General features: G+C 44.7%; 1 protein-coding gene across 1 annotated transcript in view; it reads right to left on the bottom strand.

Moving 5' to 3' along the window:
• The window catches only part of FAM184B (family with sequence similarity 184 member B), a 160855-nt gene that overhangs the window by 63903 nt on the left and 72308 nt on the right, over window positions 1–24644 (bottom strand). Inside the window, exons 2-7 of the mRNA XM_017871761.1 lie at window positions 22048–22800; window positions 20870–21005; window positions 18841–18980; window positions 18094–18300; window positions 6232–6342; window positions 2882–2989 (exon numbers count right to left, since the gene is read on the bottom strand). Of these exons, the coding sequence (XP_017727250.1) occupies window positions 2882–2989; window positions 6232–6342; window positions 18094–18300; window positions 18841–18980; window positions 20870–21005; window positions 22048–22800 (1455 nt within the window). The remainder of the gene's footprint in view (window positions 1–2881; window positions 2990–6231; window positions 6343–18093; window positions 18301–18840; window positions 18981–20869; window positions 21006–22047; window positions 22801–24644) is intronic.

Consider the following 24644-nt stretch of genomic DNA (forward strand, 5'->3'; position numbering starts at 1 on the left):
AAAAAAAAAAAAAAAAAAAAAAAAAAAAAAAAAAAAAAGGCTGAGGAGTTTCCTGGTGGACCAACCCATGGTTCCTAACAGGTACTTGTATTCTGGACTTCTTCAGGACTTGCTTTTTTAGCTACAGAGGTGGTTCTCTACTGGGGATAGTTTTGCCCCCAGGAGACATTTTCGGTTGGGAGGGTACTACTGGCATCTTGTGGGTAAAGGCCAAGGAGGCTGCTATATAAACTGCAGCACACAGCACAGCTCCCCGCAACCCACCAAAACAAAGAATTATCCAACCCCAAAGTCAAGTGCTGAAGTTGAGCTGTGGTGATAGCACCGGCTCATGGACATCGTGACCATGATGGGTAGACTCGGGTCATCAGCCCTGGAACATACCTAGAACTTCTACGTGTTTATTTTCCCTCCTAAAATACAGCCTGCTCTACGATCTTCCTGAACTGCATTTTCTAATTCAGTCTCCAGCTTACCAATCTTATTTCAAATTTAATTTCATCAAGAAGGATATCAGCCAACTCCAGTCCATCTCCCTGCCACCGTCACTTTGAGGAGCTGAGAAATACTTGAATATCTCAGGACAACCTTTCTGGGAAGCCCCACATGGTGCTGGTGAAAGATGCAGCTGTCCCTGGGGCCAAAAGTTCTCTGGAATGCCAGCTCATGAGACTGGTTCTTAAGAAACTGAGGAGAATGAACATGTCTGCACCTCCCTCAGGCAGAAATCTTCTGAAAGGAGGGGGACAGCCTCCGATCAGGAAGGGGAAAGCCTTGTGGTTGAGGGTGCCTCTGCTCCTTTAGGATTCTCTTCCAGGCTTACTGGAGTGGCGGGGGGCAGCGGGGGCAACAGGGCTGCTCAAGGATTCTCCCCTTTTCTGGGTGTCAGAGGAAGGAGGAAACCCAGAGAGTCCTGACTGCTCCCCTTAACCCAATGACAGCTGGGGTCTGTTTTATCTGGAAGGCATCCTGGGCATGTGCCGCTCTTATGGAGAGAGGGGGGGATCAGAGCCCGTGGTTCCATCCTGTCTTGGCTATTTACTGGCCTGTGACTGCGGGCAGGTCACCTGCCCTCACCTTCAGTTTTCTCTTCTGTAAAATGGGTGCCTTACAGGGTTGTTGCATAATTCCCATGAAGCTGAGCATGCTGACTCATGCCTGTAATCCCAGCACTTTGGGAGGATCACCTGAGGTTAGGAGTTCAAGACTAGCCTGGCCAACATGATGAAACACCGTCTCTACTAATGGTGGCATACATATGAGGTCACAGCTACTTGGGAGGCTTAGGTGGGAGGATCACTTGAGGCCAGGAGGTCGAGGCTGCAGTGAGCCATGATTGTACCACTGCGCCGCAGCCTGGGGAACAGAGCAAGACCCTGTCTCCAAAACAAAAAACTCCAATGAAGTCAAAGATGAGAACAGTGCTCTATGACTGACGAGTTCACATACAAACGTCAATTATTATTTAAATCCACAGTCACTAGATTTTGGTTCTTTCTTGCCCTGGTGAATATGTGGTTGACTGGAGGTTATCCCAGAGGAGTATGTCATGGGGGCTGTTGGCAGGACCAGGGCCTGAGCCCTGGAAGATGGGGGTCATGGGAGAGAAACTGCAGTTCCTGAGGACACTCGTGTAGACAGAAATGGGTAAACAAGAGACTGGTGAGATTGATGTGGGAAGATTCAGACTCACTCATGTAGTGTTTTCCCGCCTGGAGTTTGAAATGGCCTGAAAATTGCAGGCAGCAATCAAATAAGTGAAATTGAAGGCCATGGGTTTTTTTTTTTTTTTTTTGGCTCTCTTGCTGCCAAAACAGGAATTAAGAGGGTTATTCAAGCCAGGGTACTCAAGCGCCCACTTCACAGGGATTATTTATATTCCTGACATGGTACAACAAACATTCACTGAGTGCCTATCTTGTGGGTTAGGCTGTGTCTCTAAGAAGATATGCTGAAGTCTTAAGCCCCGGTACCTATGAATGTGACCTTATTTGGAAATAGGATCTTTGCAGATGCAATTAGTTACGATGAAGTCATACCGTAGTAGAGTGCGCCCTAAATCCAATGACTGGTGTCTTTATAAGAAGGCTATGTGAAGACACAAAGACTCAGACACTGGGGGAAGGAGGCCATGTGATGACGGAGGCAGAGATCGGAGTGACGCGTCTGCAAGGAAGACTGGCCAAGGAACACCAGGATTGCCCAGCAACCACCAGAGGCGAGGGGAGCGGCACAGACCAGGTTCTCCCTTGCAGCCTCCAAAATAAACCAACCCCGCCAACACCTTGATTTCAGATCTCTGGCCTCCAGAACTGTGAGAGAGTACATTTCCATCGCGGAAGCCACCAAGTATGCGGTCATTCATTATGGTGATCTTAGAGAACAATACAACTCACCGCAGGCCAGAGACACAAACCAACCAGTCTCTATCCTCAAGCGGCGTCCCTGAAAGGGCAGCTTCACGGACAATGGCTGTTGTGAGAGTAAATGAGATCATGGCTGTGGAGGGAGACAGCCGGGGCAAGAGAGGGGCATTTATGACTGTTACTGGGGTTCGTGGTGGGCATAATCAAAGGCCCTGCTCTAGTTGAGTGCGCCCTTTATCCGCCAGGCAGGCTGCTCTCAGAGAGAGAGCGGAGACTCATCTGACAGGCCTTATTCTTTTTCAAACCACCCAGATAATTAGTCAGAATTCTATTTCCTTTGTGGTTTCTGTGAATGGATTTTGTGGTGATTTTTTTTTTTTTCCCAGGCATTTTGGCAGTGTCGAGGGGAGATGTAAAAGAGCCCATTAACATCAACATGCGTCACTGGGGACACTGAAAGGCTGAGACTAAGAAGAGAAATATCTTCAATTAAATCTGACAAAGCTGGAGGTTACCTGGGTCTCCAGAATGCTGCAGCGCTGGCAGCCTAATTCCTGGGGCCTTTCCTCAGCTTTTGTGGGGCGTGCCTTATTTTGTTGGATAAATTCTTCCAGCCTTAAAACCTAAAAGAGGAGACAAGAAACACCACGCAATGAAACCAAGTTCTGCCTCCTTGATACAGTCATTCATCCGGGAATCAATTCTCCTGGGTCAGTCTATTCTGGGAAGAGTGCCCCATTAGGCAAATTTTACACACACTTCTAGAAATACTTTTTTTTTTTTTTTGAGCCAGGGTCTCACTCTGTCACTCAGGCTGGAGTGCAGGGGTGCAATCTTGGCTCACTGCAACCTCTGCCTCCCAGGTTCAAGTGATTCTCCTGCCTCCGCCTCCCAAGTAGCTGGGACTACAGGTACGCACCACCATGCCCAGCTAATTTTTTGCATTTTTAATAGAGACGGGGTTTCACCATGTTGCCCAGCCTGGTCTCGAACTCCTGACCTTAAGTGATCTACCTGCCTCAGCCTCCAAAAGTGCTGGGATTACAGGCGTGAGCCACTGCGCCTGGCCTAGAAATGCCATGTCTAATGAGCTAGTTGCTTAGTCTTTCCAGAAGAAAATGTGCCCAGCAGGTTTACAGTATTCCACAGTTTCGTTTAAATTATTTACACACATATTTCTATACTAGATCTGTGGGGTGGCTTTCATATCATTTCTGGAAGGCCACTCAATTTCTTTTGAAAACAAAACAAAAAAGTTAATTGGTAAAGAAAATGAACAACATTTAAGAATTATGTAGATAAAATGAGAGAAGAGTGGCTTGGGGGTGCTCTAAAAGTGTAAGGCCTTAATTATGATGATGATGATGAACCAACTAATTGTAATATATGAATTAAACAGACTGCTTTCCCCTAGACTTTGAGGAAAATGAGGCCAAAAAACATAAAGTAAACTTAGACTTTCCTCAAATTTTTCTAGAAACCTTAATACTAGTTAGGCACCATGCTAGGTACAAGGAGGGATGGGGAAGGGACAGAGTGAGAGCAAGGTAGTAAAATCATAAAGCATAGTCCCTGCCTTTTAAAAGCTATCATTTTATGAGGGAGATAGATAAATGTTTATAACCCCAATGACACCCAGTAGAGATATGTATAACATAATAAGAGCACCTCCTGAATGGTCCATTTGCTCTGTGCCACCCAGGAATCTAAGCCTTTTAAAAAAAATTATTATTATTTTTTAAAATGAGATGGGATCTTGCTATGTTGCCCAGGTTGGTCTCAAACTCCTAGGCTCAAGAGATCCTCCCACCTCAGCCTCCCAAAGTGCTGAGATTATAGGGGTGAACCACTACACCCAGCCAGGAACCTAAGCCTTTTACAGTATTAACTCTTTTAATCCTCGTAACAGCCATTATAAGATAGGTACTACTGCACAGAATTTACAGCAATAGGGCCAGGTGCGGCAGCTCACGCTTGTAATCCCAGCACTTTGGGAGGCAGAGGAGGGTGGATCACCTGAACTCAGGAGTTCGCAACCAGCCTGGGCAACACAGTGAAACCTTGTCTTTACTAAAATGCAAAAAGTTAGCCGGGTGTGGTGGTGTGCTCCTGTGGTCCCAGCTGGTTGGGAGGCTGAGGCAGGAGAATTGCTTGAACCTGGGAGGCAGAGGTTGCAGTGAGCTGAGATCATGCCACTGCACTCCAGCCTGGGTGACAGTGAGATTCCATTAAAAAAAAAAAAAAAAAAAAGAGCTCTAAGGCACATTCACAAAAATAGGTCAGGGCCCAGACTTCCCTGACCTGTGTTATTCAAAAGAATAACTGGGTCTGTAATCCCAGCACTTTGGGAGGCCAAGGCAGGTGGATCACAGGGTCAGGAAGTTGAGACCATCCTGGCCAACATGGGTGAGACCCCGTCTCTACTAGAGATGCAAAAATTAGCCAGGCGTGGTGTCAGGTGTCTGTAGTCCCAGCTACTCGGGAGGCTGAGGCGGGAGAATTGCTTGAGCCTGGGAGGCGGAGGTTGCAGTGAGCCAAGATCGCGCCACTGCACTCCAGTTGGGCAACAGAGCGAGACTCTGTCTCAAAACAAACAAACAAACAAAAAACGAATAACTAGGCTGATCTCATACATGTACATGAGGCCACCTTAAGCTCTGCAGCGAGGTGTGGTCCAGGTAGAACATGAAGACTGGCAGTGTATCTTCAACAGGGCGAGAGGAAGAGATGGAGGGAGGGAGAAGTGAAGGAGGAGGGAGTGAGGGAAAGGCGGGAGGAAGGGAGGACAGCAGGGAAGGAAGGAGGAAGGAGAGAGAAAGGCTTCTTTGCTGTGCAGCCCCACCTTGGTCTGGGCTGGAACAGAAGACTCTATCCCAGAACTTTTCACCAAGACCCACCTCTAGACCCTGAAATATCAAGTCTAAGGAATGACATGCTCATCATTTTTTAAAATAATAATTTTAGAAATAGAAGGAGTTAGAGAAAACATCACACCTGTGTACTCATCACTCAGCTAAAGAAATAACAGGTCACAAGTACAGCTGCAGCCCCTTACACTCTCTCCCTTCTAGAGATAACCACTGGCCCAGTTTGATTCTATCATCCTTGTGCTTTGTTTAGATTGACCTCTTGGCTATTCCTAAACAATCAATACTGTTTTGCACGTGGCCTCTGTGTTCTTAAAAATACCCCAGAGGTTGTGACGTACAGCAGGGCTGAGGAATTGGTGTCATGGGTTCCTGAAGCAGGTGGGAGACACAGGTCTCATCTGGAAGGTTTGAGGGAGGACAGGGGAAGGAAGGAAACTTGTTGACATTTTTTTGGTTTAAGCAGGCTCAGAAATTGGCTCTTAGGATTCTGTTTCTAGCCTTTTCTACTAGTTCTTTGATACTTTCAGGTGCCCACGAAAATGTGTTAATTTCTTTTAAAATCAGAAAAATGTATAGTCTGGATGATACTCATATTTCTACCACTGCAGTCATAAAATATAAATTTTTAATTTTTTTAATAAAGGAAGGGCCTAGAAAGGCAAAATTGCTAAGAGCCCACAAAGGGGTGAATGTAGCCTTGGGGAAGGAAAGGCAGGGGAACTGCAGGTTATCCACTTGTGCCTTCATGAAGCCACAGAACCCACACCAGCGGCCTCCTGTGTCCTTCTCTTATTTGAGACATTAAAGGCGTCTTTGTTTAAGCACCTCTAATCTGGTTCTCTGTTACTTGCAGTTAAATGCATGCTCCCTGAGACAGCCTTCCTGTCTGGCTGACTGTCCTTTCCTGTCTTCCAAAATTCTTGGCTTCTCAGTTAGGCAGAAGCTCCCAGGGACCAGAAACAGCACCCCAAGGCTTGCATTTGTTCAGGACTTACCTCGAGCAGAGAATTCTGGAGCTTCACGTTGAGGGCTGCTTTCTCTTCTTCCAGCTGCTTTATCTCCTTTTCTGATTTCTTCCTCACTTCCTCCAGCTGTGCTTCTACTTCCTAAATGACGATTGGAAGAGTTAACCATACAAGGCACGAAAACAGGACACTTAACGTTTTCACACCCTGCCTTATTCCCAGAGATCAAAGAAGCTTGCGAGAGTCATAAAATACCGCAAATAAACATAAATTAGACATACACGAGAAGGTCAAAAGAAAACACGTGTTAACTTCACACCACAAAGCCTGATATATGTAGGGGTGGGGTGGGGCATATTGTTATCTTTAAGTTTGCTAGTGTCAAATTTAAAAAAAATGCTCATTACTAACAAAATTTTCAGTGTCACATTCATTACTAACAAAATTCTCAGTGTCACATAAGTTAAAAAGCCAACTACATTTTCGGATGCAGGGAAATAGAAAAAGCAGTACAAAATTTCTTCTCAACAGCATCCATACATGAGTCAAAATGATGGGGTTAGCTGGGTACAGTGGTTTACGCCTGTAATCCCAGCACTTTGGGAGGCCGAGGCAAGTGGATCGCTTGAGCCCAGGAGTTCAAGACCAGCCCAGGGAACGTAGTGAGATGGTGTCTCTATTTTAAAAATAAATAAATAATAAAATAAAATAAATGATGGGATTCCCAGGGCCGATTGCTCCATGGTCCCTCACCACAGCCCATGAACCTCAGTGCAAAGCAGATCCAGGTGAAGGAACATTCTGGGGACCACATGAGTGGTGCAGTCACGTTCCATCTGTCATCTCAAGCACATTTCCTAACCTCTCAGTGACTCACTGTGCTCCTCACATGCTCCCTGCCACTCCAGGTACATAGTAAAGCATCAGTAGATGATAAGCACTAATATTATTCTCATAGAGACCTAGGCTTTCTATTCTAGCTTAATTTCTATGGAAATTGTGCATGTATCTAGAGGAGTGAATGAGATAGTCTGTTCCTCTTAGCTGAACTTTAGGTAGATACTGTATCACTCATTCATTCAACAAATATTTCTTGAGATCTACTGTGTGCCAGGCACTATTCTCCGAGCTGGGGAGATAAAAGGGAGAATTCCTACACACCAGGAAACTGACATTTGAGTGAAAAAGATAGGCAGCAAAGTCCATGAGTAAACAAGACGGCAAACACTAGGTTGGCTGGAGAAATAATAAAGCCGGGAGGGGCTCTGCAGTGCTGCGCAGGGGCTGAAATGTTAGATAACGTGGCCAGAGAAGGGCTCCAGAAAGTGACTTTGGAGTAAAATCCTGTAATAAGTGAGGGAGTTCACCAAGGAGATGTCTGGGTGTGAGATGTCCAGGATGTGCAAAGGCCCTGGCACATTCTAAGGACAGAGCGGAGCCACGGTGGCTGGACTAGATGAGGTCTGAGGAGCACTATCTGAGGCCTCAAACATCAAAGTTAGACTTACAGTGAGGTGAAGGCCACTTAACTGTTGGTCAGAGGAGTGATGTAGTGATGTGGTTGCAATGATATTTGGATAAGCTCGCTACTGTGTTTTTTTTTTTTTTTTTTTTTTTGAGACAAAGTCTTGCTCTGTCACCCAGACTGGAGTACAATAGCACAATCATGGCTCACTGCAGCCTTGACCACCTGGGCTCAAGCAATCCTCCTACCTCAGCCTCCCAAGTAGCTGGGACTACAGGTGCATGACACCATGCCCAGCTGATTTTTAAAATTTTTTTGTAGAGATGGCGTCTTGCTATGTTGCTCAGGCTGGTCTCGAACTCCTAAACTCCAGTGATACTCCCACTTCCACCTCTCAAAGTGCTGGGATTACATGCATAAGCCACCATGCCCAGCTTCACTACTGGTTTCTGTCTTGAGTACAGACTGATGTGGGTGGAGGGGTAGGGGGAGAGCAGTGGCAGGCAGGCCTGGGAGGAGGCTGTGGTGGTAACTGAGGTAAGAGTGATGGTGGCTGGGCCTGTGGCAGCAGTGCAGCTGGGAGGAGGGGTAGAACTTGGGACATATGTGGAATGTTGACTGACAGGACTCACTGAAAGGAGAGGTCAGGATGGCACCAGGCTTTCTGACCTAAGCAAGGAGAGAATGGTGCCACCATGAACTGAGATGGGGAAGACAGGAGTGGATTCAGGGACCCTCTGAGGAGCTTGTCTGTGTGTGTCAAGTTTGATACATCTGTTAGATGTCTAAGTAGATAGATAGAGGGTCTGGAATTCAGGGGAGGGTTCTGGGTTGGAGTATGCATTTGGGAGCCATCAGCATACAGAATGTATTGAGGCATGCATTTGAATGAGAAAAGCTAGAGAACAGGAATGAGAACATGAGGAAAATATAAGACATTAAAGAACCAAGCCCTCAGACATTCCAAAATTCCCTATGAATTAGAGGTTACAATATCCAGCAGGTATTTGTAGAGTGGCTTTCCTAGGCTGTCAGTTGATTATGGACCTGTAGATCCAATGGACTTGATAACGGTAGCTGACATTTGCCGAGTACATGCCATTTGCTGGCACTTTACACAGACCATCTCTTTGGTCTTTGTGAAAGCCCTATGACTTAGGTACTACCACCAAGGCTTATTGTAAAGATAAATAAATGAAACTTAAAGAGGTTAAATGCCTTGCCCAGGGTCAAGATTTGAACTCAGGAAAGCCTGACTGGTTGACTGTGCTTCTTCCCTGCCTTCTCAAGGAAAGTTTAGCTCCTAGTACAGAAAAACGCTTGACTGTGTGAGTACAGAAGTTGTCATGTATCAGACAACAGCATCACTAGGCTGAGCAGAGAAGACTTGAAGGAAAACCCATGTTTAAGCTGGACTGGAAGGATCAGTAAGAACTGGACAGGATCAGGCAGGAAAATTCGGGAGCAGGGAGAAAATGCTCTTTGTCAAGGGAAAGAACATGGAATGAATGATGAACTAAAAGGCTGGAACCACTGAGTGTGGCTCATGCCTATAATCCCAACACTTTGGGAGACTGAGGCTGTAGAATTTTTTGAGGCCAGGAGTTTGAGACTAGCCTTGGCAACACAGCGAGACACTATCTGTATGAAATTTTTAAAAAATTAGCTGGGCTTGGTGGCATGTCTTAGCTACTCAGGGGGCTGAGGCAGGAGGATCACTTGAGCCCAGGAGTTCGAAGCTGCAGTGAGCCATGATCGCATCACTGTATTCCAGCCTGGGTGTCAAAGCAAGACCCTGTCTCTGAATGAATGAATGAATGAATGAATGAATGAATGAATGAATGAATAAAAAGTAAAAGGCTGGAGGGCAGAGTTGGACAGGGGAGAGGTGTGGGATAAAGCAGGAGAGAGCAATCAGGAGTCTGCCTCTGTAGGGTCTTAAAAACCATGTTAAGGAATTAGAACTATTTAATACATTATAAAGATGATAAGGAGTGATTGGAGAGTTTGAAACGAAGGTTGAATTTTAAGAAGGTTCCACTGCAATGAAGATTAGATTACATGAAGTGGGGAGACTGGAGGCAGGGAAATCATTGCACATTCCATCATGAAATGGTGGTTGACTGGATCAGCAAGGTACCACTGAGGAGAGGGGGAAGTGGAGGAATTCCACAGTCATTGAAGAAGCAGAATTAATACATTAGATGGATGACTGAATGTGAGGGGTTAGAAAGGGATCATGTTTGACTCCTGGGTTTCCAAGTTGAACATCTAAAAATATACTGCTGCTGATCACCTCCATGACACCTTTACACTGACTGTGGGGCCAAGCCCAGCCTAGGCCAGTGACTCTGGGAAGGCCCTTAGCATTTTTCCTGGGGTCAGTCACTTAAAGAGAAGAAAAAAACCCCAGACATTTAACATGTGTATAGTCTCTGTTCAGTAAATCTATGATCCCCTTTTGCAGGGCTTGTTGTTTTTGAGAGCTTATTTTCTAAACACAGTATGTAAATTCTCCTTTGGTTTCAAACAAGTTCAGGTCACTTAAGCAATCAGCAGCAGCAAGGCCATCCCTTCAACAAAAATTCATTTTCTTTACTTCATTAATTAGCTTCTCATCCATAGAAGCTTTTATTGAACAGAAGTTTTGTTTAACATGCTTTAATAAAGAAGACACTCACTGACACTGCCAACATGTGTTCACTGTAACAGCACGGTGACAATCCCCTGTGATAATAATTTTTAGCATAAAGGAATGGCTATTTCTAATTTTACATAACTTCCCAGTCTACAAGTAACTAATCATAGCTTCAGCTGTAACCTTGAAAAATGAACCTAATGTGAAAAAAATTGCCCCACAGATGGAAATAATCAATTTCAGCAGTAATTTTTGGCATAAGTAAGCTTCATTTTGGGTGCAAAATAATGTGGTTTACTGTCAGAAAACAAACATTTCTGGGTCACTGGAGAACACAGATTTGAAAGAAGCATGCCCAGTCCAGCTCAGCCGAAAGTGACCTTGAAGATTTCAACAGGAAAATTCCCTTAACTCAGATAAAGAGAAAAAATAAAATAAAATAAATAACAAAGACAAGGACATTAAGAAAAAAGGAGACGAATGCTCTCAGATATTTAAACTGCTTCATCCCGAATCTAGAAGACTGTTTCATGGGCCATTAACTTTTAGAATTCACAGAGCATTTTCATAAACGCTATTCTCACTGAACTTTCAGATACCCAGGAAAACAGGTTTGATGGCACCCATTTTACACAGAGGAAATCCCACAGCTGATAAGACGTAGATACAGGACTCACACTCATTTTCTGTTTCTTTGTCCAGATTGACTACAATTATAGGTAATCAAGGAAAAGCAATGTAAAAGTGCCACTGTAAGGGACAACAACTGAGCAACCACAAACAATTACTATGTGGAGATTTCAGCTGGAGTTTTAAGAGAAAACTTGTAACGTTTTTTCAAAAAGAAAAGTTAATTATTTGGCATATATATTTAAAGTTCATGATGCAACTGAAAGAGTCAACCAGTACAAGGCCTTAAATAATCACTCCAGAAGGCTGAGGCAGGAGAATGGTGTTAACCTGGGAGGCGGAGCTTGCAGTGAGCTGAGAATGCACCACTGCACTCCAGCCTGGGTGACACAGTGAGACTCTGTCTCAAAAAAAAATAAATAAATAAATAAATAAATAATCAATCAGAACCAGTCATTAGCAATAATACCAACATTGATACTAATCAATATATGGGAGACCCCATGAAGCATCCCAACTCAGTAGTAGGGCTTAACTAGAACTAGAGAAAATTCTACTCTAGATTCATCCCAACAAAGCTTAAAAATAAATCTAGAAAACTGAAAATTTTATATTTTGTATAATTTATCATAATAAAGATGTCTCACACAATGAAGCTGGTTCACAAGTAATTTAACTGCCTGTCAAAAGAAAATGTAGCAAAAATGACAGTAAAATCCAGATGTTTAATAACTTAACATTCTTAATGTCCAGCATCCAATAAAAAATTACTAAATAGGCAAAGAAGCAGAAAAATGTGACTCATAAAGAGCAGAACAACCAGTCAATCAAAAAGACCCAAAATTGACAGAGATAATGCTAAAGGAACAATTACAAATATGTTCAATAATTTAAAGGAAAACATGAAAATAATGAGGATGGAAAAGAAAACTGTAAAGAAGAACAGAAGGGAATTTCTAAGGCAAAAAATTATAATATCTAAAGTCAAAAATGTACTAAATGGGGTTTTAAAAAGATTAGATAGTACAGAAAGAAAGATACAGCAAGAGAAATTATCCAAACTTAAACACAGAGACAAAGAATCTGAAGAGAATCTCAATGACTTGTGGGACAATATTAGAAGAGGAGCAAGAGCAGGAAAAACAAATGGAAGAAATAATGGCCTTAAAATTTCCAAATTTCATGAAAACTGTAAACCCATAGACACAATGAGCTTATAACAAAAACACAAAGAAAATTCACATCATGGCAACCAGATGCAGTGGCTCACGCCTGTAATCCCAGCACTTTGGGAGGCCAAGGTGAGTGGATCACCTGAGGTTGGGAGTTCCAGACCAGCCTGACCAACATGGAGAAAGCCCATTTCTACTAAAAATACAAAACTAGCTGGGCGTGGTGGCTCATGCCTGTAATCCCAGCTACTCAGGAGGCTGAGGCAGGAGAATCGCTTGAAACCGGGAGGCGGAGGTTGCAGTGAGCCGAGATCGCACCATTGTACTCCAGCCTGGGCAATAAGAGTGAAACTCCGTCTCAAAAAAAAAGGAAATCACATCATGGCATATCATAATCAAATTGTTGAAAACTAGTGATAAAGAGAAAATCTTGAAAGCAGTCGATAAGAAGAAACATACCATGCAAAAGGAAAAGAAGATAAATGTGGCTGTTAACTTTTCACTAGAAGAAAATGCAAACCAAAAGATACTGAATGACATTTTTAAAGTGTTGAAAGAAAAAACAACTGTCAACCTAGAATTCTATATCCAGTAAAAATATCCAACAAAAGTGAAGGCAAAATAGAGAAAGAAAATATGTTGTGAGTAGGAGTTGACACATGCTACAAGAAATGTTATAGGAAGTTTTTTAGACTAAAGAAAAATGATACTATACAGGCACTTGAAGTCACCAAAGGAATGAAGTCTGCAGAAATGGCAAACAAATGGGAAAATGACCCTTTTTTCTCATTAAATTTTTTTCTCTAAAATATGGTTGTCCGTTTAAGCAAATATAAAAGCAACATACTGTGGGATTTATAGCATGTGTAAAATAAAATACAACATATAACAACCATTGTACAAAGAACACAAAGGGTAAAATGAAAATGTATTATCATGAGGTTTATATGTGTGAAGTAATGTATTTCAAGACAGACCAATAAATTTAAAGATGCATATTCCAAATCCTAGAGTAACCACTAGCTCTCCACTTTGCCAAAAGAGAGCATATCTAATAAGTCAAAGGTGGAGCTAGAAAATGGAAAACCCCCAAAATACTCAATGTATCCAAATTAAACAGAAAAAGGGGGTGGGGAACAGATGTGACAAGTAGGAAAAACAAGATGGTACACTTAATGATAATTACATTAAATGTGAATGGTCTGAAGGTCCCCTAAAAGGCGGAGATTGTCAATCTGTATAAAAAAGGATTCAAGTATACCACAAAAGCACTTTTAATAGAAAGACACAGGTAGGTTAACATAAAAGGACAGATTAAAATAGACCAAGATACACTAACCGTAAACATGCTAGAATATGTATATATTATCAGACAAAGCAGACTTCAGGACAAATAATATTTCATAAATAATAAGAATCAATTCATCAAGAAGACACAAGAATCCTAAATGTATATGCACTAATAAAAAGGTTTCAATTTTCATGAAGCAAAAACTGAGAACCAAAAGGAGAAAGAGACAAATCTACAATTCTAATTTGAGATTTCAATCTTCCTCTCTCAATGATCAACAGAACAAGTAGAGAAAAATCAGTAAGGACATAATAGACTTGAACAATACTATCAACCAACTTGACCTAATTAGCTTTTATAGAACACTCCACCCAACAGCAGCAGATTCCGATTCTTTTCAAGCACACAGAAACCATTCATCTAGACAGACCACATTTGGGTCAAAAACAAGCTGAACAAATTTCAAAGGAATGAAATGACAGAATCTATTCTCTAACCACAGGGGAACCGAATTAGAAATCAATAATAAAATGGTATCTAGAAATGTACCAAATAGTTAAAAATTGAACAATATACTTCTAAATAACCAGGGGTATTTTGGGAATTGATAGAAATATGAAAAAAAAAATCTGAGCTCTTGGTGGTGGTACAAATAAAGAAAAAATTTGAGAAAATAATATCATTAACATTTGTTATTTAAAATGAGAAAACAGAGGCCCATAATGGTTCGAAGTGACATATTTAAGATTTGACAGTGAGAATGCTCTCCCCAGGCACAGTGCTTAGTACACACTGACTTGACTCTGATTGTTTCACTAGATCTTTTCCTCCCTACCAGACTGTGTATTCCCTGAAGACATGGCCGATTCCTGTATCCCTGCATTGCTCAAAACATAAGTATGCATTCAGTCAACGATCAACAAACAGTATATGGATAATGGCAGAGCAAGGACCTGAATGTTACTATCCAAGGCCCAGGGCAATGCATATTCTTTTATACACGTAGACTGGTAGAGAGCAAGAATTACTGGCTGTGGAGTCAGACAGGCCTGATTCATTTCCAACTCTGTTATCTCTTAGTTGTGTTCTACTCAAGTTACTTAATTTCCCAAGTTCCTTGTCTATGAAATGGAAAAACAATAACAGAGCTGAGGTTGGGATCTGATGGCTGAGTGGAGAGTTGTCATTCCTTTTGGCTGCCAAAGATCTAGCCTCCCTTCCATTTGGATGTTTGAGAGCTCTCCATCTGATGCATCAGAGCTCTCTTCTTATCATAGACCTGGAAAACACCAGACTGCCAGCAACTTGAGCATGGGCATGTGACTGAAGCTCCCCAGTAAGGCGCACCTATCCTGGATTTCAAATCAGAGGCCAGTGATGTGGACAGTGGGAGTCACACAAAATTTGGCACCTGCAGTTTTCAGGGGCAGCAGGGCCAGCTGTTCTAGAGCTGTACTGACCACCTGAACTTTCTGTGATGATGGAATGTTCCACAGTGTGACATAGCTTATGTGCAGAAATCCCTCAGGGCTGTGCTGGCCATTAGGGTAGTCACTGGTCACATATGACCTGTGCTGGTCACATATGACTAGGGAGCACTTGAAATGCGGCTAGTGCCACCGAGGAACTGAAATTTAAATTTTATTTGATTGTAATTAATTCAAATTTAAGTAATCACATGTGTCTATTGGCTCCCATATTAGATAGCTCAGTTCTCCAGGCAATGCCCAGGGCCCAGTGTTGGTGGTTTCAGCTGTGTAAGCTGCAGGTCCAGGTTCAGAGGTGGCAGCATAGGTGTTCTAATCTGTTTTGCAATAGATTTGGGACATTATTCTTGGCTGGGTAGTTGCCAAGCCCAGTTCCCTGGTCTTCCATTATGTTTTGTTAAATTCCTTTTCTGCATAAACTCCCAGGTGGGTTTGTGATTCCTGTCACCAAGAATACTAAGTGATTCACATACAAATGAGAATGTGCAGAAGTGATTAGCACAGCTCAGGAGGTGCTGAATACATCATCTGCATCCCTTTCCTAGGAGTCAGTGTATGCAAATGCTAATTATAGGATGTGTACTGTGCTGTCCATCAGGATTCGGTGACAGTATCATCTAGTCTGAGGTCAAGGAAGGCATCAAGGCCTCCAGGTCAGCTCCAGGCCACCTCCTATAGTGTGTTCTTTAGGTTAGGGTAGCATTCAGGATACACAATATACCTGCAGACAAGGGCTCAAAGAAATAGTGGACTCCTAACTCTACAGGGGACAATGGTATCTATTTTTAGTCCATAAACCCCAGATTGGAGGCGTCTTTAAGGTTTTACCTTTCCCAATCTGCATGGCCTAATTTAAATTCTCAGTTCTTGAAAATGAACAAAATGTAAAACCAAAAAAACAAGTAAGTACAATTTATTGCGACATGATTCATATCCCAGATGGACTCATGCCCCCTATTAAGGCCGAAGTGAGATTTACATGTTCCGAGTCAGGTGCGGCTGACAGGTTACCAGGGCAAGCTGTAGCTCTGCGAGAGAGCATGCTGCGCTCCCTCCTGCCGCTTGCGGCCGGGGATGGAAAGAGTGTCCATCTGTTTGTCTGAGGATTAGGTTTGTGCAACCAGTTGCAGCTCACGGGGAGGAATAAATGCTTTCAATACAGCTGCCTACCCAGTGTGAAGCCAGGGGCTCTGGAGTCAGGATATCAGGTTTGAATTGCAGCTCCACCACTTAGCTGTGTGTCTTGATATATAACATCTTTGACCTTCAGTTTCCTCAACTCTAAATGGGGATATGAAGATTTTGTAATATTGTTGGAAAGATTAAATGTGTTCTAAAGTATCAGGTACTTTATAAAGTATAACGGGCATGAAATAATATTCTCACACATTGTTACCCAATGCACATGGAAATTAACAATGAGAGCTGGGCATGGTGGCACACGCCTATAATCCCAGCACTTTGGGAGGCTAAGGTGGGAGGATCCCTTGAGTCCAGGAGTTCAAGACCAGCTGGGCAACATAGTGAGATCCCCATCTCTACAGAAAAATTTAAAAATTAACCAGGCATGGTAGCATGCACCTGCAGCCCCAGTTACTCAGGAGACTGAGGTAGGAGGATCCCTTGAGCCCAGGAGGTTGAGGCTGCAGTGCGCCATGATCACACCAATGCACTCCAGCCTAGGCAAGAGAGAGAGACCCTTTCTCAAAAAAAAAAAAAGAAAGAAAAGAAAAAAAGAAATTAACAATACTTACTGTATCTTGAACTTTCATTACATGCTTTGCACTAATATAAGGGTTTCTATATACTATAATACCATATTTAATTTACATAATAAACCCTTGAAGTATTTAGCCCTATTTTAGAAATCAGGTTTTAGGCCGGGCATAGTGGCTCACGCCTGTAATTCCAGCACTTTGGGAGGCCAAGGAGGGCGGATCATGAGGTCACCAGATGGAGATCAACCCGGCCAACATGGTGAAACCCCGTCTCTACTAAAAATACAAAAATTAGCTGGGTGTGGTGGCACACGCCTGTAGTCCCAGCTACTTGGGAGGTTGGGGCAGGAGAATTGCTTGAACCTGGGAGGTGGAAGCTGCAGTGAGCCGAGATCGCACCACTGCACTTCAGCCTGGCGACAGACCAAGACTCTGTCTCAAAAAAAAAAAAAAGAAATCAGGCTTCAGAGAGGTTATATGACCTGTCTACAGCCACACAGCTTGTGTTAGGGTTAAGACTTAGATCCAAGACTAGTCTTGATCTTTTGATCTTTCACGAGTTCATTTAACATATAATCTTGCATATTTACTACTCGTAACCCCCGCACAACAGTGCACGCCCCAGTGATCCAGTATTATCTTTCAGTGAACACTCAAAGCTGGTACTGCAGAATCTTGGGCTATAAAGAGGCTTCCTTGCAATAATTAAACAAAGCATTCCACCTACGTTCGCAATGATATTGCTTCACACTTCATTCTTTTCCAAAATCTTCACATGTTACTTACTTATTCCAGCAAACACAAGAGATGAGGCTTCGCATGACTTGCCAGTAGAAAGCCGCCCTGTTTGGAGGGAGAGTGGAACAGCACACACAGGCAGAATTTTCCCTCACTTTGGCACGCTGCTGATTAATTGCCTGCATCGGCCTGCTGCCCACGTGTCCTAGGCATTAGGGTGCACCTTGTGTCTTCACGTGGCTCCTCATTAAATCCTTGCAGCTACTCTACAAGGTGCTATTATTATTATCCTCCATTTAACAAATGAGGATCCTGAGGCACGTGGAATTTCCCTCTGTGGGGGCCCAGGTTAAATCACTTGAAGTGTGGTGCTAGAGTGGGGAACCGGATCCAGGAAGTCCTTCAGGCCTGAATTTTTGGTTCATGGTATTTCTCTGTGTGTTTTTGCAGAGTAAGTGGAGTTGAATTTCCCTAAGTTCGCCACTCATGACACGATTCCACCCCACGTCAATGACTCCAGGCCTATAGGGGTGTCCCTCTGTCTCCTCCAAAAGACCCTGAACTCCCTTTGGAGAAGGCATAGGGAGCTCTGCTATCTATCATCACTGTGTGTATTCAGAGAAGCAGCTTACATGTGTACAGAACAGGAGCTGGGTAAATGCTCGAGGAAGAAAAGAAGCAACAAAAAAGGGAAGAAAGGAGGTGGGAGAAAGCAAAAAGAACCAGAACGGTCTCTATGGAAGTACGCCTCACCTTCTGCAGTTTCTTTCTTTCGGCCTCCACAGATGAGCGAACAGATTTGATTTCCACGGTGTGCTTGTTTACCAAGTCTTCCAGTCGCTTCACTAGCTGGTCTTGGAGATGTTTCTTCTCCTCTTCTGTCTGATGTTTGATTTTACGAAGGTCTTCTTCATATTGTTGCTTCATATATTCTGTCTCAGCACTTGCCTCTTTCTTGGTCTATAAAAAGAAAAAGGACCTTATAAAACCGCTGGGGAGGGATGAGGAGCAGGGAATCACGATTTCCCTTTCATACAACTTTTACGAGGTTTATACATCATTTTTTACAGCACGTAGCACAAGGTGCAATCAATTTTACAAGACTATATATTTGATGTTAGTAAGAGTCTCCACCACTGGAAAAGGGCTTTTTGGAATGGGGTATATCTATTATCATGAGATTGGATATGTCAGCCCATACTATGGTAGATTTTAAATAATGCTCTGCTTGTTTTGACTGGGAACTTGCAATGAGATCCTAAGCCACTTTCCAGTTTCCCAGAAGCCGAGGATATAGCACTGGGAGGATTCTGCTACATTCTCAGTCTCCTGGTTTCCAATGGCATAGAGTAGGCAGTAAGTTGGCTGGAATTCTACTCCAGGAACTACGGGGTCTGCTGATTCCAAGTGGATCCACTATGTTTGGAAACTGGCCTCTACCTGATGCTTATGATAGATAGCAAAGCTGTCTGTGCCTTGTCCATTCCCAGGGCTGGGTACCTGCATATCTGTGCCTCCTTTCATGCAAGGGCACTCCTTGAGACAGCTTTGATCATGCTGAGGATGAAGATTGCCGGCTTCCAAGTCATTCTCTTCCCCCAGGACTTTGTTCTCTGAAACTAGCTCAGTCTTCCTGGCATCTGCAAGCATACATTTCAGCATTATTTGGGATGCTCTTGGCCGCAGCCTCTGGTTCAAGGCTTTCTGCTGTCAGGCCCCCATTCTACTTTTCAACCACTTTGTCCAACACCCCCTGTGTAATTCCTGCCCTGTGGTCTGCTGGTCCCGAAGCACGGTCAAGGTAGCAATTCTCATCTCTTCTCAAGAAGCCTTGTGAGCTGAAATAGCTGCCCTGCTCTCCCTTCCTAAATAATCTCCAAATCTTTTTGACTGCAGTTTCCATAGGTTAAAAAAATTGAGCATGTTCCAAATATACGTTCTTTCAATAGGAATTTAAAGGATGAAACAAAAACAAATATTTAATATAAGCAGAATAACTAAGTTTTCCTCCCATATTCTCTAAAGTACTCATATACCACTTTTGAGACCTCTGCTCGAAACCCACAACACCTTTCTGGTTTCTCCAGAACCAGTAGCTCTCCTTCTCTGCACCTTTCTGGTTTCTCCAGAACCAGTACCTCTCCTTCTCTGCACCTTTCTGGTTTCTCCAGAACCAGTACCTCTCCTTCTCTGCACCTTTCTGGTTTCTCCAGAACCAGCACCTCACCTTCTCTGCACCTTTCTGCCCCGCGGTGGCTTCTTTCCCATGCACGTTATTCGTCTGCTGCCTGGGCCATGTCTATGATACCAAAGCATGCTGTGGGCTGTAAGGTACAGACCCATGAGCTCCCTGAAGGCAGCTCCCAGGTTTTGTGCCTTTGACAGTGTCCCAGTGTCAGGAGCTTTCTGTTGAGGGGCCTAGGGGAAGGCACTTAGAATCATGTATTTTTGGATACAAGCGAGAGCTCTATCACCAACCAGTTGGCTGACCTTGAGCCAGTCACTTATCCTTTCTTGGTCTTATTTCTTCATCTGTAACATGAAAGATTGGCAATACTTTTTGGGCTGGGTGTGGTGGCTAACGCCTGTAATCCTAACGCTTTGGGAGGCCAAGGTGGAAGGATCACTTGAGCCCCAAATTTCAAGACAATACTTTATATTTAATTTCTTTCTTTCTTTTTTGAGAGGGAGTTTTGTTGTTATTGCCTAGGCTGGAGTACAATGACCCAGTTGCGGCTCGTTGCAACCTCTGCATCCAGGGCTCAAGCGAGTCTGCTGCCTCAGCCTCCCAAGTAGCTGTGATTACAGGCACCCATCACCACACTTGGCTAATTTTCTTGCATTTTTAGTAGAGACAGGGTTTCACCATGTTTGCCAGGCTGGTCTCGAACTCCTGACTTCAGGTTATCCACCTGCCTTGGCCTCCCAAAGTGCTGGGATTACAGGCATGAGCCACCAGGCCTGGCCTGTGTTTAATTTTTTAATTTTAATTTTTTCATAGAGACAGAGTCTCACTATGTTGCCCAGGCCGGTCTCAAAGTCCTGGGCTCAAGTGGCCCTCCCTCCTCAGCCTCCTAAAGTGTTGTGATTATAGGCATGAGCCACCATCAATCTGCCCAACCAGATTGACAATACTTATCACACAAAATTATTGGAAAGACTCAATAGCATAATTGTGTTAAATGATATTAAAAGCATAAAGCATTGTGTAAGTGGTAGGGGGTGAAGGGAGTCAGTACTAAGAATTTCAGGCACTGTGGTGAGCCTGGTGGGGAAATATTTGGGGGCAAGTGGTCCTTTCACATCACACCTTTTAGATGTCCAATCTGAGCCAGATCCAGGTGAGGCAGCTGTAGGTATCAGCTCACCTGTACCCTGCAGGGATTGGTCTCACCCACCAGGCAGGTCAGATCAAGCAGCCCTGCCCCTCCTCTCTGCTCCCTTAGCAGGCGTAAGGCTGCCAGTAGCACCAGACCAAGCTGGCAGCTAACCTTGGGTCTTTTAAGGAAATCATTCCAGGGCATCTCACCTGTCTTCTGGGTCCCACGACACTCCTGCAGCATCATTCTGTCTTTGGCAACAGCCAGCTTCTCCCCAAGTTTTTTTGCAGTGCCTTTCAACTCTGAATTCTCCTGTCGAGCCTCCTTAAGCTGCACATCCAGGTCCTAAACAGACAGCAAGGGTCCCATTTCTCTGGTTACAGCTCTGTATAGAGACATCCTGTGTACATAGAATAGCCATCAGACCTGAAAGGCGGGTATTGCACAGCAGAAGCCCTGAGTCTTTGGAATTCAGTGACCCAGGGCTCATCAAATCACTCCTCATCCTCTGGCCTTCCTTTAGTGAGGATTAGATGAGATAAAGTGGAAAAAAAAATGCTCAGGGAGTGTTAGAAATGTTAACTGCTTCTACTTTTAGAGATGGGGCTCTGTGCTTTTGTGGGGTTCACATAACTGAATCATTAATGATTCTGCTCTATATAAACACAAACTCCTGGGGATTTTAGGGCAGGCAGGTTGCTATGAAACGAACGGGGTTTATAGAATCAGGCTGACCTGAGTTCAAACACTTAATAGCCATGTGCCAATGTAGGCTAGTCCTTAAGCCTCTCAATTTCGGTCTTAGCTTCTCATCTGTAGACTGTAGGTTTCCAAGTTCTCCAACATTAGGGACCAAGTCTAACTCACTATGTGTGCCTTGCCCATAGCCCTGGGCCTGGCAGATAGTCAGTGTTCAATAAATATCTGTAGGCGGGGCGCAGTGGCTCAAGCACTTTGGGAGGCTGAGGCAGGCGGATCACCTGAGGTCAGGAGTTGGAGACCAGTCTGGCTAACATGGCGAGACACCGCCTGTACTAAAAATACAAAAATTAGCTGGGTGTGGTGGTGGGCGCCTGTATTCCCAGCTACTAGGGAGGCTGAAGCAGGAGAATTGCTTGAACCTGAGAGGTGGAGGTTGCAGTGAGCTGAGATCGCGCCACTGCACTCCTGCCTGGGAGACAGAGTGAGGCTCCGTCTCAAAAATACACAAACAAATATATATCTATTTTTTTGTGTGGAATGAATGTAGTTGAATTCAATGGAGATAACAGGGCTCACCTCCTTAGAAAGCAAGTGTTTAGCACATTGCCTGACCTATAGCAGGTTCACAATAAGCAGCCCTGCTGATTTATCCCCTTTGGGGTTGTAAGAAGAGATGCTGCTTTACCTGAATCCTCTCCTTCAGCTTCTGGGCGTACTTCTTCAGGTCACTTATCTTGCGGCCTCTGTGCTCCAGGTCTCCTTCCAGCTTCCGGACCTGAGCCTGCAGGGCCGACTCCTGGACCTGGAAGTTCTTGCGGAGGTCCGACTCCTTCTCCTGCCACTGCCACAGAGCCTGGCTCACCGACTGCTGCATGGCCTGCCGGATGGCCTCGTTTTCCCGCTCGTAGGTGGCCTGCAGCTCCTCGGCCTTGCGGGCATAGTCCTTGCTCAGCTGCTGGTTCTCTACTCGCAGCCGCTGCACCTCTAGCAGGACCTCCTGCATCTCCGGGCCCTGGCCTGGTTCTGACTTGGTATCAGGGCTCTCCTGGGGCAGCCGGCCCCGCGGGGGAGCCTCGTGGCTCGTCAGGTGCTGGAGCCTCCTCTCGTAGTCAGCCTTGAGCTCCAGCATTTCCCTGGAGAGCGTGAGGACCCGCTCGGCGTGCTCCGCCTCCACCCTCAGCTCTCTCTCCTTGGTCTCCAGCCTGCAGGAGGCCGACTCAGCCAGCGCCTCCTGCGTCAGCCTCTTCTGCAGCTCCAGGGCGCTCTCCAGGGCCTGGATGCGCTGGAGAAGGGCCTCCTCCTCTGCGCAGCCCTGTTCCTGCAGGAGCCTGGCCTTGGTCTCTGCCACCGCATTCTGGAGCTCCTCCTGGTGCACTTCCCGCAGCGCCTCCATGCTGGCCTCAGCCTCATCCTGGCGGGTGTTCAGGGTATAAATCACCTGCAGGAAAATCAACAGAGCCCAGTTAGGGCGAGGGGGCTGGGGTGTGGGAGGGCTGAGGAGACCAGAGATGCTTCTCCTGCATGGCGGTTGATCTGAACAAGTGGCACCTGAGAAGAGGATTTGCGTGGAGAGGATTTATTAGAAACTGTTCCCAGGAGAAGCCAGTGAGAGAGCTGGAAAGTCCGACAGGGAAGGACTTGGGCTGGGAGCAGAGCAAAGGGGTGACGTTGCACAAAGGCCCCAGAGAGGGCAGCTTTGGCCGAATTCCAAAGGGGACCTCTGCAGTACGGTGGGAATCCACGGAAGAGTTTTAAAGCAGAGAAGTGATGTCATCTCATTTGTTCAGAAGGAACACTTTGGAATGCAAACCCCCGAACATAACACTTAGAAAACTAGACAGAGGCCAGGCACGATGGCTCATGGCTGTAATCCCAGCACTTTGAGAGGCAGAGGCAGGCAGATCACCTGAGGTCAGGAGTTCGAGGCCAGCCTAGTCAACATGGCGATCTGGTCTCTACTAAAAGTACAAAAATTAGCTGAGCGTGGTGACGTGCATCTGTAATCCCAGCTACTTGGGAGGCTGAGGCAGGAGAATAACTTGAACCCAGGAGGCGGAGGTTGCAACAAGCCGAGATCACGCCATTGCACTCCAGCCAGGGCAAAAAGAATGAAACTCTATCTCAAAAAAAGAAAACAAACAAAAAAAACTGGACAGAGTGATATATAAAAAGGCCAGTATAACTTGAAAAGCAGCATCTTTGCATGATTAAAAAACTTACTCAACAAGCAAGGCACAGAAGGGACTCTTCTCAGCCTCATAAGGCACATCTAGGAAAAGTCCCAGTTAACACCATACTCAATGGTGTAAGACTAAATGCGTTCCTCGTAGGATCAGGAACAAGACAAGGATGTCTGTTCTTCCACTTTTAACACAAAAGGAAAAAAAAAGAATGCTTTCTTTGCTGTGTGAAGAACTGAATGAAGGAAGACAGGAGCACAGTGAGAAGCCCAGGAATCAAGAATGACTCCTAGGATGTTGACCTGAGCCACAGGTTGGTGTTTCCTGAAACGGGAAAAATTGTAGGTAGAACAGGTAAGGAGAAGAAAGTCGAGAAGTCTAATTTGGACATAGTAAGTTTGATGTGCCTCCTGACATAATAGTGGAGACGGCACCAAGGCACAGAGATAAATGTCTGGTGCTCAGAGGAGGGAACCTGAGCTACAGATGAGGCAGGTGGAGTCAGGAGGGTTTTGTTGCTGTTTCCTTGATGAGAGATTCCAGAACACATCTGTAGGATGATGGGAATGACCTCAGGGAGAATACAGAAGTTGAAGCCAGGCACAGTGGCTCATGCCTGTAATCCCAGCACTTTGGGAGGCTGAGGCAGGAGGATTACTTGAGCATCAGATTTCAAGACCAGCCTGGGCAACACAGGGAGACCCTGTCTCTACAAAAAAAAAAAAAAAAAAAAAAAAAGCTGGGTGCAGTGGCTCACGCCTCTAATCCCAGCACTTTGGGAGGCCGAGGCAGCGGATCACATGGTCAGGAGTTTGAGACCAGCCTGGCCAATATGGTGAAACCCTGTCTCTACTAAAACTACAAAAATTAGCCAGGCATGGGGCGGGCGCCTGTACTCCCAGCTATTCGGGAGGCTGAGGGAATCGCTTGAACCTGGGAGGTAGAGGTTGCAGTGAGTAGAGATTGCGCCACTGCACTCCAGCCTGGGTGATAGAGTGAGACACGGTCTCAAGAAGAAGGAGGAGGAGGAGGAGGAGGAGGAGGAGGAGGAAGAAGAAGAAGAAGAAGAAGAAGAAGAAGAAGAAGAAGAAGAAGAAGAAGA

Source organism: Rhinopithecus bieti, unplaced genomic scaffold (genome assembly GCF_001698545.2).
Source record: "Rhinopithecus bieti isolate Rb0 unplaced genomic scaffold, ASM169854v2 scaffold_6151, whole genome shotgun sequence".
Lineage (NCBI taxonomy): Eukaryota > Metazoa > Chordata > Mammalia > Primates > Cercopithecidae > Rhinopithecus > Rhinopithecus bieti.